Below are 19,467 nucleotides of genomic sequence, written 5' to 3'. Positions count from 1 at the left end.
GCTGAGGAGGTTATTTCTCAGGATCACTAATACTACCCCTGTGCTAAACACAAGCCAGTAGGAAACACTTTTCTTATTAAATTATTTTTTATTTTCTTGAGTTGGTGAAGGCTACCCCCTATAGAGGGCTATGGAAGTCAACCCAAGGACAGAAATAAAAGTGGTGAAAAAGGCAGGCACAATCAGCTTCATCCCGTGTTTTGGTGTCCTTGGGAAACTGCTCTCCCAGCTGAATTATATTTTTGGTGCAGAGTCCCTCAGGTTTTTGCAAGAGTAGTTTTTCTTAGTGCTTTTAGATTACATGTCCAGAAAATGGCATGAGGAAGGACAGCATGGAGGGAACAGAGAGCACAGGGTCAGGTTGGAAGAAAGTGAAACAGAGAATTGTATCTATGACAGGGCTCTCCAAAGCTTCAAAAATAGCTCAAGTGATGAGCCTGACCATTTCCCTTTGAAGCATTGATGTCACCCTGCCTGTGGCAATGATCCACTTACCAGACTGACGATATATTGCTACTGGCAGTTACTCTGAAACTAAAGTCAATAAATACCATTTCTAAATTAAGTAGCCAGAGAATTTTCCTATTGCTTCTCCTATATTTAATTCTTCCTTGTCTACTAAGTCACAGTGTCTCACCCATTGCCATAACTTTCCCTCATCATTAGAAAGTACAAAGTGTAGAATGACAGAATGGCCTATGTAATTTTTTGTCTGTCTTACCCTTTTACTTCCTAAATTCCTCATTCACATTACCTCTAAGATGGCATTTTCCCCTTGATTACAGCTGTGGGCTCTTTGACTAGGTAATAAACTTGATCTAATGAACCACCAGATCCACTAATGTTTTTCTCTCACTGTGTTTCTTCCTGAATAATTCCCCACATCACTTCCCTCCTCTGGAGGCAGGTCCTTTTGGAGCACCAAGTGTACTTTTTGGTGGTTCAGATTACATTCCAGACATGCAAATAAGGTGACCTGGTCAAGAATACAACCTCCAGTCCCCAGGCCAACAACAAATGCCTTGCCACCCTTTGCAACATGACCCCAAACAAGCTGTCTTGTGGCAGTGTAGGTCCTTTCCCTGCCTACAAATTGTCACCAATAATTTTGGCAAGTGCTAATGAGGCATTGTTACTGCAAAATATCTCCCACATGTTTCCCAGTTGCAGGTCTCCCATAGCATGAGAGACCTGCAACTTCCATGGCTCAGTATCCTGGGCACACAATGATGCTTTCAGCAGTACTGCAGGGACTGCTGTTCCTCAGCCATAGAAGCATGTTTCTCCTACACTTCTCTTTTTTTTTTTTTTTTTTTTTTTCCAACTTCCCTCTCCCCTCTGAATAGGCTGCAACTGGGGACTCAAGCAAGCTGAAATTATGCAAATCGTCCCATTGGGTTTTTTTGTAATGCTACTTACATCAAATGCATGCTCATCAATGAGAACGTCTAATTTCCTTTGCTCATTATCTAGATGTTGCACACTGGCATAGAAGCATCTGAAAAAATTAATCTCCTCATAACACAGTGTTTGTGAACCCCTTGCCACCACCTTCACAGCTCCTGCCTCTGCCCCAGGACCCCCAGGTGATACTGGGCACAAGCACATGCACCAAACTGTCCCCAAAAACCACCAGTCCTTTGCTCCTGCCCATAGAGGAAGGACACCTTACCACGAGGCTTTGGTGTTTGATTCACAGAATTGCTTAGGTCTTGTATTTGTGACTTAAATCACCGGGAGTGACACGATGGATGTGTGCTATATGGCACTCCAGAAAGTGCCTTCTGAAGTAGTTCAGAACATACATCTTAGCTACTAGGTTTCCTGCCTATAAAACAGTAATAATACCTTATCAGTTAATGGGCCTCCTGAGAATGACATTAATTCAAATTTATGAAGCTGTTGGATGCAGGGATGGTAAATACTACAGAAAAGCGTGAGAAGACCAGGAACACCCTGTTTGCAGAATGGAGTTCATATACGTATAGTAGATAGCTGATGGATTTGTATACAGCAGAGAAAAAATAAAAGGGGGGAAAAATGTAAAACACTTTTTTTTTTCTCTTTCTGACGTATCCTCTTCCTACGTGTTGAACAAAGAACGGACTTCGAGGGGAAAACAATCTGTCATTGCGTAACAAAGGACAAGCGTGGCACCTATGCACAAGGAGTCCACGAGGAGAAAATTAAGTCTGGCATTTCTCGACTCAAATCGCAGGGCTGCGACACCTTCTGTGGATACGTGCTTTCATTTATCGAGGCGCTCCCTAAATGTGTGAGTTCAGCGTTTGCCAGGTTCTGATCAGGTAAAACCCTCAGGAAGACCGTGACCCGTGCCACGGGCTAGATTGCTTCCAGATGTTTTTGTCATTCTGTTCTTTACGCCTTACGGGGATGTTAGCAGACAACAAACTTAACTCCTTTTCTCCCCTTGCTCCCGGCGAAGAAGCACTCACACATTTACTTCAGTTTTACAGCTTCTTGCCTTTATTAACATTTTTCTTTACAATTTGCTTTTCTTCCAGAAGCTGAGAGGAGCTTCTTTTCCCATCTCGCGGTGGCCGGTGCTGAGGGTGCGGACGCCCCGCTGCCTCCGGGGGTCCCGCCGGTGCTGCCCGAGGCGCCGCCGGGTGCCGCTGTTGGCCGCGGAGAGCGCGGGGCGGGCGGGGAGCGGGGAGGGAGCGGAGCCTCCTCCGGCCGGCTCAGCACCGCCTCCCTTCCCCCTCCCCCCCGCCACACCCCCTTGGAATTTTTATTTTTATTTTTATTTTTATTTTTATTTTTATTTTTATTTTTATTTTTATTTTTATTTTTATTTTTTCCCCCCCCTCCCACATGGTGTTAGAAAGCTTCTTCTGTCATCACCTCCTGGTGAAAAGTTTGATCCTCTCCCCCCACCCCTTGCGCTCCCTGGGAGAAAAGTTCTTCCTTGTTGGTTTGTATTTTAGGGGCTCAAGAAGAGGGTTGACTGCCCGAGCTTCAGGGGACAGTGCAGTGCAGGGAGGTTTTACAGCTACCATGAGAGCCTTGTCACTGTCACTGTCTGAAATAGGTAAAAGAAGTGATAGCCATGCCTGACCTTAGTACATACAGACTCCCAGATAACGTCAAACAAAATCACCAGCATAGCAGGTTCTTCAGTGATGTTACACTACTTATTTGGCTTTGGTGCCCTCTCTGATCGCTATCTCGTTCCTCAAGATGCTGTGCAAACCAATCAAAAAAACCTCCCCAAAAACCAAAAACAACGATCCATGCCCAGAGATGTCTCCGAGTGTAAGAGCAGAGACAGTGGAAATGTGGGAAACAATAAAGAAACCGTACGCTGGGTTTGGTCAGTACAGCAGCATCAGGGCAGCGGCAGCCTGGCCTCTGCCGAGATGCTGTTAGCACTGCAGAATGCACGAGTTTGCAAGAAAGGCTTCAAAAGCAGCACACAAAATGTGGAGCTTTCACTGCACTCAGCCACAGGATCAAGGACTCTGCAGCTGAAAGGAAAGCAGAGTATGCAAAGTGTAATCCGAGCAAGAACAGCTCTGGGAGAGAAAGATAATAAAAAAATGCCTGGGATGACAGGTCAGCGTCTAAAACACAAGGTCAGTGAACCATACAATTATTTAGGTTGGAAGGACCTCTGGAGGACATCTGTTTCAACTCCCAGCAACGGGGTGGGGGGGAGTGGAAGGCAGAGGGTACCTCCCAAGCTCAAAGCAGGCACAGCTGAAGTTGCTCAGGGCATTTGTAATACAAAATACATGTTTTGTTGTAGGGATACATCTAGTGGTGGGAGGTGCACAGCCAGTAAGCAGTGGAAGGAATAAAAACAGTAATAAAAGCAATCTGAAGATAAGGTCTGGCTTGTTCTGGGACTTCTGAAACATCTTTTCAAGCTGACTTACAGAACTCAGAGTATCAGAGGGTTTCTAGAAAGTATAAAATACATTTTAATGTTAACAGTCGTGATTAATAGTCATAACAATACTTTTACATAGCATCCAAGTAGGGAACCATTTCCAGAAGCATAGGACATATCCATTCTGGAAGTCAAAGGACTTGAAATCCTAATGTATTTGTAAATTTTTGCAGATACTGTCTGATCCATACAGAATAAGTGTTCTGTGTGCCTTTGCCATCTCTCTGACCTTTCCCTTGTTTAGTCTTACCTGATGAGGAGACATTTGTTTAATGTTCACATCTGCAAATGACACGAAGTACGGGGGAGTAGTGAATGGCATCTTTTACCTCTGACATACTTAACAAGAATACTAATTCAAGAATTACCACAGTAGGATGTAGAGGGTCACCTATATAGGTTGAAAAGACTTTGCTAAGTTTATATTCCCATTTAACTTTCCCTTCTTGCATATCATTGCTTCACATAGCTCCTGTTGTTCTAAACACAAGCTTTAGAGTGGTTCTGTTTTGTATTGTTGGACACCATCATACGCTAGAACTTTCAGAATTGTTTGTCTGGCTTTTTTTATACACTGATTAAAAAGAAGCCATAAAGCAAGATAAGGGTGAATGACTCATTTCACTAAAAGACAGCACATACATGTGCTATTCCTTATCACCATGTGATGGAATAAAAAACTCCTGAAGCTTATAGAGCAAAAATGCGGAAGCAGAAACTTAGTTAACTCCAATTCTCTCTGTCAGACATGAAAAATATCCCAAATCCCCTCTAGAATCCAAAGCAATTACATCTGACTAGAATCCTCAAAACCAAAACAAAACTAATGCAAGCTGAAAAAGATAGAATACCCAGAGGACAAAACACAGCAGCCCACACTGGGCCCACCACTGTCTATATGTAACAATTAGGCAAAGCCTTCAGAAACCCAAAGTCAGGAACTTTTCTGCTGTGTGTAACGTGACCAGCAGCCCTCTTTATTGTTAAACTGGTTGATGAGATTCATTAAAAGATCAGCTTTGCAGCTATTTATAATTTAGTCAAAATATTTGAGCTAAAATTTCCTCTGCTGGAGGTGGAGTATTTATGAAATGTTCCAGGTAAAAATAGTTCCACTTTTTTTCAGGAATGAAGCTACAAGAAAAGATCATGTTTTCTGATATGCTTTTTGAGAAGTTGTGTGTTGTGGAGGATACTGTAACTTCAGCAGAGGAACAGCCTCTTCCGAAGGAGTGGCATCTGCCAGCTGACATTTCATTCATACTTGGCAAGCTTGCCAAGAGAAGACAGAGTCAGACTCCGCTCATAGTGGCCCTGAGAAAGCACAACAGCCATGACTTGCAACAATCCTGGTGAGCATTAGGAAAAGCCTCTCCCCAGGGCATGTTTCAGCACTGGTGTGGGTACCTCAGGAAGCTGAGGAATCACCATCCTTGGAGGTGCACAGAATCCACCTGGACAAGGCTCTGAGCAACCTGAACTGCCTTGGGGTCCCAAGTACATCCTCTCTGCTCCCTTGGGGCTTTGGCTGTACAAGCTTGGGGACAGATCAGAGGCAGTGGAGCTGAGGGCAGCCTCTTCCCTCTGATAACTTTGGGGAAAGTTTCCAGAAAGCTCTGCTGGAGCCTCAGCCAGGACTGACCCCTTGCCCCAGGAGATGCTTTTAGGCTGGTGCTCTTGCCCTTGGCTCCTGTCTGAGGAGTCTGGCCTGTGCCTGATGGTGCAATCTATGGATCTAGATGTGGATAGGCTTCCTGGCTTGACCCAAGACCTACCTTATCATGATGGACTTGTCAGCCAGTCTCTGGACTGTGGCTCACCCTGGTTCCTGCCTTCAGACCTGATCCTAATGCTGACTTGACTTCTTACTTTGACCTTGGACCTGCCTCATCACCACAAGCTTGTCTGATGATCCGGATTCTCGGCTGAACCTGGCTATCTGCCTGTACCTGCCTTTGTCCCCTTGCTGTCTAAGCCTCTTCCTCTGCCTGCCTTGTTACCTGCCTGGATCTCAGCTCTTGTGTTCCTTTAGGGAGCTGCCAGCCCTCACTGCCCCCAGCAACCTGCTGTGAACAGGCAGTCTCAGAGGTCCCTTCCCATCTGAATCTTTCTGTGAGCTTGTAACAGCACTCTTGCCAAGTTATAAGGAAACAAAAATCTAACTCCTCTGGGCAGGGAATAAAACATAGCTGTGAAGGCACTGTGTTGATGATTAGGTGCATGGTGCATTAGATCAGGGAAAGGAGAAAGGACCAGAGGGACAGGGACAAGGAAATGGGTCAAGGAATGGTGGAAGGTTTGAAAATAGACAGCAGTAATATCACTCCATTAGCCCATAATTCCCAGGACAAAAGGGTAACACAAGAGATGCATACAGCTCTGTTTCCTCTTCCAGCTACACCATGTCACAAAGGATTCATGGCAGTCCTGAGTTTTTAAAATAGAAATATCTACTGCCCTATAACCCCTCTTCCACCACTCTCCCTGCGTCTCTTGGGCACCACTAAATGTTCTTCATCTGCAAATGGATTTCAAGGCTGCTCTGCTGGTGATGCATGGGCTGAGCAAGGGGACAGAGCTGGCTCGCATACACTCACTAGGGCATATGTCTCACAGGCAGCCTGTGACACAAGGATGTCTCTGTGGAGAGGCTCATCATCTTCTATAGGTCTTCTTGAAGACCTGCTTCTGCAGTCATCTCTCATAAAAGAGAGTGTCTTCAAGGGGGACTGGAAAAATGGGTTTAAAACCCAATATCTCCTAGCACAAACCCGTGATGCATTACAGTGCATTTATTCCCACAGCAGCCATGAGGTAGGAACTTGAAACCAGATTTATTGCTTATTGAGAAGTCTAAAAACTATAAACCCTAGCACTTTGGGCTGCATTTCTTGTCACTTTCCCTGACCTTTCCTTTAACATTAAAAAAACCAAAACCAAACCACTGTAATGGATCCACTCCAGAATAGCCTGAGACCTTCTGGAAGCCACAAAAAGAGGCTGTTTTGCAGCGAAATTGGAAATGCAACCCTTGGCCATCAGCAGGAATGAAAAACTGGGGCTTCTGGCACTGCCTGTGTACAGCTGGATCTTGCTTCTGGGGAGATTTATAGGTCTTTCACATACAGTGCAGCCTGAAAAAGCATGTACAAACAGTGCAAGCAAATACATTTCACCACAGCCTCATTCTGTGACATCATTTCTTTTCAACAGTGAAAGTCACTCAGACCTGAAATTAATCATCCTATACAGGGGCCAGCAACAAGAGAGTGCAAAGCACTAACGTCAGCATGAGCTTCTGACACGATGACAATTTTGGTATCCTCTCTTTTTTTCTGGGACCATTTGGAATGTAGTTTTTTAAAGTATGCTAGTGCTTCCCAAGCCATTTTGCCTTAGGTAAATGTATAGCCATTGTGCCAAGCGTGTGTGTGTGTGTACAGCTGCACATTTGACATGCCTCCTGAAGATTGTTTTGCTAAGGTCAGTGATTTTCTATGCAATTAGGAACCTATTTTCTGCAAGATTACTGAAAACTCAGCTATTCTCCTTGACCTCAACAAAGCTTGCTAAATGCTTCAGTTCTTTTGGAAAATTAAGATACTCATTTAGGTGTCCTGAGCTGGACCTATGACTCAAATTCAAACATCTGCTCAAAGGTTTTCCTCAGCCACTGCTAGTAAATTCACTTTGTCAGCAGTGAGTACCATATCTGTGACCTGATGATCCCCAGAACTGCCTCAGGCTACAGGGCAGCCAGGAGCTACTCAGACAGGATGGACTTGCTATAGGAATTCATTCTGGCTGGACCTAGACACACTAACTTTGTTTCAAATCCTTGTTCCCCACTGTGTTTCCTGTACCAAAAGAGTCAGGTATGACCATGTCACGAAGGCACCTCTGTTTATTCAAAACAACCTTTCATCCTTCAGCTTTGCATCATCACGTTCACCCACAGACAGTCTGCTGTGCTCCCTCAAACATGTTTTCTGTATCCCACAGGCTTGCTGTGGTTATTGCATGGGTGACTCTGCAATGGTATGGCTTTCCCGGGCTTAAATTTCCGAGTCCTCAATAGGGCCGTTCAGAAATACTGCAGTAGGAAGTGGCGGTGAGCATTCATTGGGACGGATAAAGTTTTCAGGTGGGAACAGTTTTACTTTAGATGCAACGTGGTCTCGGGTTGACTTACTCTCCACAATCTGATGCTTAAGTGTTCCCATCTCTGAGTCCCAGGCTTGTCCCCTCCGCAATTTCTTGAAGGTGTTCCGGAAACCCTCAGTGCTAAAGTAGTAGATCAAGGGGTCCAGTGTGCAGTTCATGCTGGCCAACATCATTGTTATAATTAATGCTTGGCGCACAGAGGCCTGGGTTTCTTCCTCTACCTTCATCACCCGGGCCTTTATCATCCCATAAACCGCCAGGGTAGTGTTGTAGGGCACAAAGCAGATGATGAAGATGACCAGATTGACCAAGAGGAGACGGACAGTCTTCTGCTGTCGCAGGGTCTTCGTCTGGCTGGGCTGGCAGAGCTCCCGAAAGATCCGGATTGAGCAGTATGTCACAGAGCTGAGAGGCAGGAGAAACCCCAAGATTTCAGCCAGGATTACCAGGGGGAACAGGTTATTCTGCCACATGTTGTCACTAAAGCTTTCAAAGCACAGATAAATGGTCTGGTTTTTTACTTTACAGTGGTTTTGCTTGTGGACTATGGCTGTGGGGATGGAGCCCATGAAGATCACAACCCAGACGATGAAGCAGAGGAGCTTGGCCACCTTGGGGCGCCGCAGATGCCGCCAGCGAAGCGGGTGAACAATGGCAACGTAGCGATCCAGGTTGATGCACATCAGGAAGAGGCAGCTACCATACATGTTGATCTGGAAGACTGAGCCAGAGACCTGGCACAGGATGCTACCAAAGGGCCAGTGGTGGTTGGAATAGTAGTAGAGTCGCAGGGGCAGAGGAAGTGTGAAGCTGAGGTCGCTTATGGCCAGGTTCAACATGTAGATCATCACTACAGACTTCAGGCGCAGGTATCGGACAAATATCCACAGGGCTACCACATTGAGTATCAAACCTGTGATGAATATCAGGGTGTAGCCAGGCATGAGGAGGTGGTGGTTGAAGGTGTAATCCTTGCATGTCTGAGATGTATTGGACGTATTGGATGTATTGGACGCTGACATGCCCAGCATGGATCAGGGACTGGTCTTGCTGAGGTGTCTGAGCCTGTTGGTGGGCTGAGGAGACACAAAGAAGAGCACTGAGGGATGTTGTTCCCCTCTGAGAAGCCACGGGCAGGTCATTCCTGTCATCTGCAGCTGGGAGGTAGATGGGCAATATCTCTCTTGGCTGGCACTGCTTTGGATTGCGGCTCTGTGGTCATCTGGCAGGGATGGTAATGTGGAGTCTGCTTCTGCCCCTAGCTCAGCAGTTCTTTCCAGTGGTTATGAGGTGATAAGGTGATGGAGGATCATTGCCAGCTGTCAGTACAATTCCTGGTCAGAGTGGGAGATCAAAACAGAAGAGTTTAAGTTAGAGGAGGAAATCCCTGGAAATGTTAAAATCCCACCATGGTGGCGTCTGCAGCAAGAGCTCACAAAGAAAGCAAAAGATGAGGGAAAATGGACACTATAAAAGTGAGTAATTACGTGGCAGAAGAAGACAGAGCACAGAGAAGGTGGTTGTTGTACAGAATCATTTATCACTCAGCCCCAGAAAATGAACTTTGCTTTGATCACTGCTAAGAGCACATGAATACAAGAAAGGGACACCACAAGCACACAGGGAAAGTAGTTGAGGCAGCTCCAGACAAAGAGAAAGAAAAAGAAGAGAGCAGCATTTTGAAGGAAAAATGCTGAGTGGAAGGAACTTAAAATAAAAGTGGCATAGTATTGTTTTATATCAGAGAAAAAGGACTTTGTACATCCATTTCAGATAAAAAAATTACAGTAAGTAATTTCTAAGTACAGTTAGACCTGACTCCACCCAAGCTCCTTTTCTTACGTAAAGCAACACGCACAAACCTCAGTTCCAGGCACTTTGAGTTCCTTATGTTTCTTACATTCATACAGTTCCTTTGTTGTCCTTACTTGCATCGGACCAGTGGTGCTTATTTGGATTGTATGTCCTCATTCTGCTGCTTATAACACCCTAAAGCTTGAAGCAGCCCATGTCCCAGGAGTGCAGAGCAGCACAGGGGAGCACAATAAAAAAGGAAGTGCCATGGGACTCCCTCATAAGAGTCCATGTAGACTGTGATTTATTTCAAAAGAAAAGTAGAATTTTCTGTCTAGAGAATATCTTTACATGAGGTTGATATTACTCAGCAGCCTGACAGGCATGTCAAGCACATCAGACCTTCTGCATGGCATTGTGTGGCAACGCACAGATCCAGAGGGAATCTGATGCAGACAGAAGAGTGTGCTGACCTCACAGAGAGGAAGAGAACCATTCTGGCAACAACATGTTTATCAAACATGTTAAACAACAGGTTTATCAAACTATATCTGAGTGGATTCTACCCTTCCTGGTGGATGAATACTTTGCATGAAGTCTCGTGCAAGTTTGGAGTATAAGGTAAGATGACAAGGCAAAAGTGCAAGAATGTTGTTGGTTTCAAGTGAAATGTTTCAAGCTTCAAGAGATCTCAAGGAGAAGCACCGCCAATGGTCAAAGGAGGTGATTGTCCTGCTCTGCTTTGCAGTGGTGCAGCCTCAACTTGAGTTCTGTGTGCAGTTTTGGGCAATATAAAAAAGACATTGAGCTATTAGAGAGTGTGCAAAGGAGGGCCGTGAGGATGGTGAAGGACCTTGATGGGAAACCATGTGAGAAGCAGCTGAGGTCACTTGGTCTGTTCTGCCTGGAGAAGAGGAGACTGAGGGGAGACCTCACTGCGGTCTGAAACTTCCTCGAGAGGGGAAGAGGATGGGCAGGCACTGATCTCTTCTCTGTGGTGAGATCCATGTCAGGATCCCAGGGAATGTCCTGAAGTTGTGTCGGGGAGGTTTAGGTTGGACGTTAGAAGGTTCTTCACCCAGAGGGTGGTTGGGCACTGGAACAGGCTCCCCAGGGCAGCGGTCACAGCACCAAGCCTGACAGAATTCAAGAAGTGTTTGGACAACGGTCTCAGGCACAGGGTGTGATTCTTGGGATATCCTGTGCAATGCCAGGAGCTAGACTTGCTGATCCTTGATGATCCTGATAGGTCCCTTCCAACTCAGTATATTCTGTGATCTATAATTCTAGGAGAATATGTCAGCTTTTGTTAGAGCCCAAACCCTGCAATGAACTGCAGACTGAACAGAGTGGTCAGACCTTTATCTTGATGGAAACAAAGTTATTGAGACTGTGACTTAGTGAGTGACCATGACCTGCTGTAACACATGTACTCAGACCAGCCAGATGTCAGGTGAAAAGGACTTATCTCTACAGACAACGTGTTTTTTCAAGCCTTCCAGAGGTATTAACAGATCTAGAGAATATAATATGTAAGCACAGTCCATGCTGTGTCAGGCTTTCTACCACTAATATTCCATCTCAAATTATGGATGGTGAAGGGATTGTGTTAAGAACAGTACAATCATGTAGTTACACTGCCTCAAGCTGTCTTCCTGCTTCCAGCATAAACAGCTCAGGAATTTCTTGAGCCATAGGTGACCTAGTTGTATTCAGTAGTCCTCAGGGAACTTTTATTTCATCGGGTTTTTTTCAGTAATTTTTTGAGTTGATGTAAAATTTACCACCTACATTATCCAGTGCCAGGAGTGCCAAGGAGTTCCACAGCTTACTTGTGCCCCAGGTGAAGAATCACTTCCATATACCCATCTCTGATTCATCATCTGCTAGATTCAGTTCTTAGCTTTAGTGCTGGAAGAGACAGGGCAAAACCCATCCCTTTTCACCCTCATTTCATGGCTGATAATATTATAAACGTCTACCATACTCCCACTCAGCAACTTTTTTTTTTTTTTTTTTTAGGCTAAAGAGTCCTTGTCTTCATGGTTTTTCCTTGTAGAGAAGCTATTCTGTACTTTTGATCATCTTTGTTGCCCTTCTCAGCACCTTTCTGCTTCTGCTACAGCCTTTGTGAGCCCTGTACTGGGGTGCTGAAAACACGCAGTGCTGATGATGTGGATGCACTGAGCTGCGTAGGTGTAGATCTCATTTGCAAGTGGTAATGGTCAGTTCAGTTTGCTTTTCCCCATCACTTCACTAGATAAAGTTTCAGCTGTTAGTTTAAGTCCAGTCACTCACACTTCTCTTAATCTCTGCAGTTCTTCGCAGTCAAACCTCATCTTTTTAAACTTGAATAATTTTATGTCTCCAACAGATTTGTTATTTTATTATTCATCCCTCATGAATAAGTCAAACAGTCCAAGCCACAGCACAGGTGTCTGACAACTCCACTGAGAAAAACAACCATCTACCTTCACTCTCTGTCCATTCTTTTAGGCACTTTTTATCCAAATAGGAACATTTTCTTTAATTTTTTTTAAGTGCCATTGGTGAGACTAGCTTTGAAAGCCTTCTGGAAATCCACATGGGCCACTGTTCACATGCTCATTGAGCCCTTTAAGGAAGAACTGTGGGAACGGCATTCCTTTATAAAAGCCACGATGACTTTTCCCCAGTAATTAGATGTGACCGCATGCCATTTGATTTTTTCTTTTATTATAGCTTCTACTAATTTGTTCAGCAAAACCATCAGGCTCCCTGGTCTGAAACACCCCCAAGAGCCTTTTCTTAAATTGAGTCTGTCTTTAAGAGCTGTTTTAAGCAAAGGTTTCTATAGCACAATTAGTCAGGTCTTCCACCCTTCAGTTATTTCAGTGTGGTTTTGGACACTGTTTAGTTCATCTTGCTGCTCTGTGGTTGATCCTACTACAGTTTTGACCAGAGACAGTCCTTTTATGAACTTCCCATAACGTGAGTTTCTGCTGTGGAAATCTCCCAGGCTTTTGTGACATGAATACCAGTGAAAGAAGCCTATCCATTTTTTTTGCCCACCATCACATTTTCTTCCTTTTCTGAGGGGTCTTTCCTTACACACTCTAACCTTTCAGCCTTCAAGATGGAACAGCACAGTTCTAAACTGGCAGCAAAGATCACTGAGAGCAGAAAATAGATTGGGGTTTTTGAGGGGATTTTTTTTCATGGGTAGATGGAAACACAGAAGAAAGAGTCTGCTGGGTGCTGGTATGGAAAAGCCATACTAAGCTGATAGTCTCAGACTTACCACAACAGATACCGTGACCAAGGCCTGAAATGAGAGGTATGCAGACACAGACATTGGAAAGATGAAGTTGTGGGTGTGGAGAGTTTCTCCAGTGAGCTTTGGAGGTCCTGCTTTGACTGTCCCTCTCTAAAAAGGAAAGCTATGGGTAGGTAAAGCAGGCTGGCAGCAGGGAGACTGATTATCCTTGCTGGTTAATGTCTGAGAGTCAAGAGGCATGTTCCTTGTGGCTGCCTCTGAAAGCATCCCAAGTACTCATTGCTCTGCACAAAAGCTGCCAAGAGATCCCAAGCCACCGGTGGGCTGTGTAAGGAGGCAGTGGTACCACAGCTGAATAATCCCCCTCCTCACAACAATATCCTCTCTTTAAATCCTGAAGAAACTCTCTGTTTGGTGACTGACCTTATATGTCCCAGGAGGTGGAGGAAGCATTTTTTTCTCTCTTCAATTTGAACCCCTGAATACCATCAACTGCCAAGACTGTGACTTGCAAAATCCATGGGATTTTGACATTTTTCTTTTGGAGGGTGAAAAGCCCTAAATGTACTTGCATACAGGATCCAGAACATGCAGGCATGCCCTGAGATGGGATGTGTGCCTGGCATCTTGCTGCCTGGTCCTGGGAATCCTCTCTCTCCTGGCACTGTCTTACTAGGAGTCACTGCCTCCAAGCACTACAAAAATGATGAAGAATCTGAGTATGGGGCTGAGAAATGAAGTGGAAAAAGAAAGCTGGAAAAATACTGATGAGCATGCTGCAGGGACAGTGTTTCACTGTGACAGTGGCTTGTCACTAAAAACCATGGGGAGTTTTGGGACTACTGTAAGAATGCAGAGAGCAAATGTATTATTGGGGTACAGAACTTAAATCACAAACTACATAAGCTCGCTTACTTAATCTGAAATCAAAGAGGAAACAACAAAAATGTGTCAAACCTCAGAAAATGCACCCGACTTTACTCTAGAAATTGGAGATATATTTTTTTAATAAATGTGGGTGCTTTTTACCTGCTGTTGGTGATATCAAATCCCACTTTTTATCTTTTTTCTACACAAAAAATTAGATTTTTGTGGTGATTAGGATCTTGAAGACATTCAAGGCTTATGATAGCTTGTTTTTAGGGAGAGATACATGATATATAAGCTGAGACCTCTGTATTTAACTCATGAGGTTTGATCACACTGCTATTGCCTCCTCCCTAGAGATGCCACCCCTCCTCATCTCCTGAGAATCCCATGGAAGAGGGCTCCCATGGTGGGCACCTTGGCAAGTAAGCTCTGCAGGCTGCCTGTGCTTTCAGTATCACAGGATCCCAAAGGAAGCCCCAGTTTGAATAAAGCCAGAGATGTGCCTTGCACCTCCTTGTCCACGGGGCAGCTGAGGAGGGGCAGATGTCCCCCAGGGCCCCGTGGTCGGGCCTGGCAGCACCTGCACAGCAGCTCACGGGTGGTGCCCAGGGTGCCAGACCATCCGGCTCTCCAGATGTTCCCGCCTGCCTTACCTCACTGCTGGAGAAGAGACAAGCGTGGATGCCGGCTTGCTGCTCCGTGAGTGCTCCCACTGCAGAGGTCTCGATCCCGGCACCAAACCCGCAAAGCAGCTTGGATCAGAACAGAACCGAGCGGGCTCTTCATCCAAATCACAGCTGTCCCCTACCGCGCTACGGCTGATTCTACATCTGGCATGCTGCAGTTTGACTCTTCTCCTTTCTCACTTCCTGATGCACTTCTGCCTGGCTACAAAGCATGAACTTTGTTATCAAAAGCTGATAAGCTAAACCACATCCTACAACAGCAAATGCAATCATGAAAGAAGCAGTACCCAGGTGTCCTTGCAACTGAGGAGACCTGCCCTGGGTCATAGTGCCAAATACGTGCTTGTCTTGCTAACTCAGCCACCCCCAGGACTGACAGAGAGAAAATAAAACATCTCTCTCCCCAAAATATTGCTAAACAGGAGGTAGAAGTGAAATACAGGAAGTGAGAGCAAAGTTGATTTAATTGCTAGCCCGCTCTAAGACTTGGAGTCCTGTCACTCCCCTGGGCTAGGGTGCTTTGGGATTGAACTCCTGCCCAGGGGTCCAGCTGTGCACTGCTGGCACGTGGCAGGGTCCCAGAAAGAACCAGGCTGTGAAGAAGTGTCATTATCTGTGGCAAGCAAAGGCATGTTTGCCACGAACCTCTGTCCCTGTTCAAGGCTACAGGAGGCACAGTGCTATGGGAGTACAAGGGCTGATTTACCAGGACATCTGTGAACTGGCACTGCCACGTGTAGCTGGGAAGGGACCTCGTGCAGAGCCCATCTGGCACTCTATTGCTTCGAGTCCTATTTCTGCTTTGCCAGTCTCAGCACATCTGGAAGAAGGCACGAGTCGTGGCGACACTCCTAATCCCACTGCCACCCTGCCCCACAAACAGCTGCCCTGGGAAGTTGCTGTGGGCTCCCTTTCTCTGCAGCCCTTGTCTGCTGGTGTTTGATTTTCTCACTCCCTGCCTCCCTTGTTCTGCTGTTACTGACTACTCATTCAGGGAATGACGCACCATTGGATATATGTTCTGGCTGCCCATAAATCCTTGGAGGGCACAATAGCACCCAAACCACTGAGTTCACCCTGCTTCTTTTCAGTGCCTCCCTTTTTTAACCAGACCCCTTTCCTCGCTTGCTAGTTGCTGGGATCTTTGTTCTCACGGCTTTTTGTGTCTCTTCAGTTCCCGTCAAGGCGTTGCTACTGATAAAAGCTTGCAGATATGCCACGGGGGGTGTCCTTTGCCTAAGGAGTGTCTGACACATTCTGTGGGAACTTCCCCCTCCCCTGCAGCCTTCAGCCCTCACACACATGTGCACACACACACCTGGCTGAGCCCGGCAGTCCTGGCTTTTCCATGTGTGAGAAGACAAGGACACAGCGGCACCCAGCCCAGCCCATGAGCCCCACAGCATCCTCACCCAGCCAAGTTCACTCACCCCCTCGGGTCTCGGTGCAGCAGCCCACGAGTTGTGTCCCCTCACCGGGTGGGCTCACGCGTCTGCCCCTCGCTGTCTCTTGGAGGCTCAGCTCGTGGGGAAGAGCAGCTCAAGCCCCAGCGTTTCCTCACTGCTGTTGGAGTGAGCAGCAGGTAAGACCAGATTACTGGGGTGTGTGTTGGAGGCTACACCCTGATGCTGCAGATCCCAACATGCCTGCCACCCCGCAGTGCTGGCTCCAAAAAGCAGGAGCAAGGACCCAACAGGAGGAGGGATGCAGGGAGCTGGGAAGGCAAGGAGAGAGATGAAAGAGAGAGGCTGCCCACGTCTGAAAGGATGACTGATAAACCATAGTGCTCTTCAGACCTCTTTGTGCAGCAGAGTGTGGGAGAGCAGAGCAAAGGGGCGAATCCCTTCATGGAAGAAGCACAGCAGGACCAGAACAGCCCTGCTTCATTTTCTGAATGATTCAGACAGGAAAAGCAGAAACCTGTGGCTGCAGAGGTGTTTTACCTTCCAAGTCACTGGCAAGAGCTGGCACTTCTCAGGCTGGCTGTGGGAATGGCAGTCTTTTGTCCCGGGACGTTTCAGCTCCCTGGTCACATGGCTCACATTTTCCTGGGCTCCCAGGGGCTCTTAGGAAAGGGGGGCAGCCACCCCATTGTGCCTCCTAGGAGAAGGGCAAGGACTGATCTTGGGGAAGGACAGTTCATAGGGAAGAAAATGAGGGAGGGGAAGGGAGACCTGCCAGGGAAAGAGTTAAGAGAGCCAGGGAGCAGCTGGGCTGTGTCTGTTTGCTGTAGCTATGTGGGCTGCAGGGTAGAAAAGAAGAATCTCCAGCCTGGAGGAGGCAGATGAGGGAGTGTCTTGAAGAACAGTGGATGTGGGTGAGGGAGGCAGCAGGTCTTCTCTCTGCTGAGGAGCTGTCGCTGCAGGGAGGCTCTCTCCCCAAAGGGCTTGGTGACACACAGGTGACGAGCTGGTAGATCTGGCAACAGCTGCGTGGTGCTGCTGCGATCTTCTTGTGCAGAAGGCTCTGTCTGCTGCTGAGCGGGTCTTGAGCTGCCTCCTGCTGAAGAAGTGACTGGACTGTGGAGGAAGACAACCCCATCATCTGCTGGCAGGATGGCACAGGCCACGGGTGTGACACAGATGATGTCCCCATCCATGTGAGCTCTCTGTGACAGATGCCAGCCCCAGAGCCCTAGCTCAGAGCTCTCCCACCGTGCTGCCCGAGCTGTAGCACTGGTGTGGACGACCTCGCAGGGGCAACCCAGCAGGGTTCTGCAGGCTACAGGGTCTCCAGTGCTGGCAGGCACCGCACATGGACAGCCCACGGTCACCGCAGTGCTGGAGCTGCTGTGAAAGGCGCTGTTGGGCAGAGGCCATGGGAAGCGACAGGAGGGGATTCAGGCGGCTGCTGTGCAGGGGCTGGAGGTGGTGAAGTTTTGCCACGGACGGGATGGAGCTGGTGTGGCTGCACATGATGCTGATCCACGTGCAGCATGTCGCTGCTGTGACCTGGCTGTAAGTATGCTTTGTGCTTGTGTTGTCTGGGTTGGAAAGCCACCTGGGGAGGTGCTGTCTCCAAAGAAAATAGGGTGAGAACAGAGTGGAAGGAGGAATCTGGGCAACCAAAAAGCAGAAGGGGCATCTCTGGGAGGGAGGGAGAGGGATGGTAAGGCTGAAGAAGTGCAGACCAGAATGGGCAGCAAGAATGTCCGATTCGTAGACAACATGGCCACAGCCCTTTCCCTGCCCCATTTCTGCTTTAAGATATGGCTAGAGAAGGTTAGTCCTGCAGAGGTGAGGCCCTGGCTCTAGCCCATCTGCAGCTGAACCTCTCCCCTGCCCCACAGGTCCCTGGCCAAGCAGATTTCCCTGCAGGCAGCCCTCCGGGACCCCAGGGGCTGTGGTGGCCTGATGGGGCAGGTGGAAGAGCAGGTGGAAGCCATGGAGGCGGTGAAGTGAGGTGTGGAGCTGGCTGCCCTCGAGTGCCAGCACCAGTTCCACTCTCGCCGCTGGAACTGCTCCACCCTGCAGGGGCTGCAGGTCTTGGGCAAAGCCACCATCCAAGGTCAGCGAGGGAGGGGTGGCGCAGACAGGCTCGGCATGGTGTCCCTCCAGAATGCTTACTTGGCACATCAGCCTAGTGTGCCAGAATTGCACTGGACCCATCCCCAGAGTGGCCAGTGATTTCTTCCACATGCTAACAAGTCCGTCAGCACAGAGCAAACGGAACCAAACGCTCTCACAAATATTAGCATTCTGGAGAAACTCCTTCCTTTTTGGCCAGATTTGGCATTTTGGTCCCATCGGACCATCCTTGGTACCACCTCTGCAGACTGGTAGATTTTCTCCCTGACCCTGCCACCCACCCTGCCACAGAGCCACGTCACTTAATGACTCCCCGCACACCCTGGTGAACACCCTGACATGTATTTCTCCTGAGCAGTCTCCATCAGAAGGCATGAAGTCTCCATCCTTCCTGTGTGCAGTGACAGCCTCTTTTCCCACCCTGTGCCCCATAAGTGCCTTTGCCCTCTGCAGCCTGGTGCCATCTCTTGTCCCGCTGCAGGCACGCAGCAGTCGGCTTTCATCCATGCCATCTCCGCTGCCAGCTTTGCTTTTGCTGTCACATGTGCCTGCAGCCACGGGGAGCTGCACAAGTGTGGCTGTGACCACAAGATCTGAGGAGTCAGCCCTGAAGGTGGAAGAAGAAACGGGCAGCAGGGAGAAGGTGGCAGAGGGGAAGGTCCTTGGGGGAGACAGACCTGAAAAGGAGACACTTTCATTCTCCACAGATCTTTGGGAGATCTTCTCAGGGATTATCTTTCCTTGTCTCAAGGCTGCTTTCCCTCTGCAGGTTTCCAGTGGTCAGGCTGCTCTGATAACCTGTTTTATGGGATTGACTTCTCTCAGGCCTTCGTGGACAGCCCTGAGAGGAGCCGCGGTGTCTCCTCCAGCCAAATGCTCATCAACCTGCACAACAATGAGGCAGGGAGGGAGGTAAGGGCAGGAGCAAGGGCTGGGAGCAAACCTGGCTGCAGGGGCTTCTCCCTGTCTTGGCAGAGCTCATTCCAGCCCCCACACCCCAACAGAGCAGCCCCATGCTCCCAGAGGAGTCTGCATCCTGCTGCCTTTCCTGGCCCAGCACTGTGCTGATTACCCTGAGCTGGCTCCTGCCTGTGTGGAGGGGGGTCCCAGCCTCCCCTCCATTCTTCTGTGCAGTCTCCTTTTCCTCACACCCCACCTATGATTTAGGAAATTATTCACTCTGTTCTGCTCTGAAGGGCTTCCCTGCCCCTCCAGCACCTCTTCAATAAAGAAAGACAGCTGCAGGGGTTGCAGTCA

The 19,467-nt window shown here is 47.7% G+C and overlaps 1 protein-coding gene and 1 long non-coding RNA gene across 3 annotated transcripts; one reads left to right on the top strand and one right to left on the bottom strand.

Moving 5' to 3' along the window:
- Positions 1–3,920: 3,920 nt before the first annotated feature.
- LPAR5 (lysophosphatidic acid receptor 5) lies at positions 3,921–16,247 on the bottom strand. 2 transcript variants are annotated; one of them, XM_088052116.1, is made up of 3 exons: positions 16,114–16,247; positions 14,651–14,885; positions 3,921–9,411 (listed from the first exon to the last, which is right to left on the bottom strand). In XM_088052116.1, the coding sequence occupies exon 3, from the start codon at positions 9,106–9,108 to the stop codon at positions 7,969–7,971; it is 1,140 nt and encodes a 379-aa protein (XP_087908242.1). In that variant the 5' UTR covers positions 9,109–9,411; positions 14,651–14,885; positions 16,114–16,247; the 3' UTR covers positions 3,921–7,968. The 2 variants fall into 2 exon arrangements, with proteins under 2 accessions (XP_087908242.1, XP_005523900.1); XM_005523843.3 differs by lacking the exon at positions 16,114–16,247 and having other exon boundaries at positions 14,651–15,029.
- LOC102113442 (uncharacterized) lies at positions 16,141–19,233 on the top strand. Its single transcript, XR_015772018.1, has 3 exons — positions 16,141–16,265; positions 17,068–17,640; positions 18,980–19,233. It is a non-coding gene; the product is annotated as an uncharacterized LOC102113442 (long non-coding RNA).
- Positions 19,234–19,467: the final 234 nt, after the last annotated feature.

The sequence above is a fragment of the Pseudopodoces humilis genome, chromosome 2 (genome assembly GCF_049639895.1).
Source record: "Pseudopodoces humilis isolate 2021_Gansu_Grassland_sample_001 chromosome 2, ASM4963989v1, whole genome shotgun sequence".
NCBI lineage: Eukaryota > Metazoa > Chordata > Aves > Passeriformes > Paridae > Pseudopodoces > Pseudopodoces humilis.
Note: the sequence above shows the minus strand (reverse complement) of the source record. Positions and strands in the feature narration are given on the sequence as shown.

Excerpts from the sequence above, each read along its gene's own strand:
- LPAR5 (XM_088052116.1), bottom strand. The coding sequence starts at position 9,108 with ATGCTGGGCATGTCAGCGTCCAATACATCCAATACGTCCAATACATCT.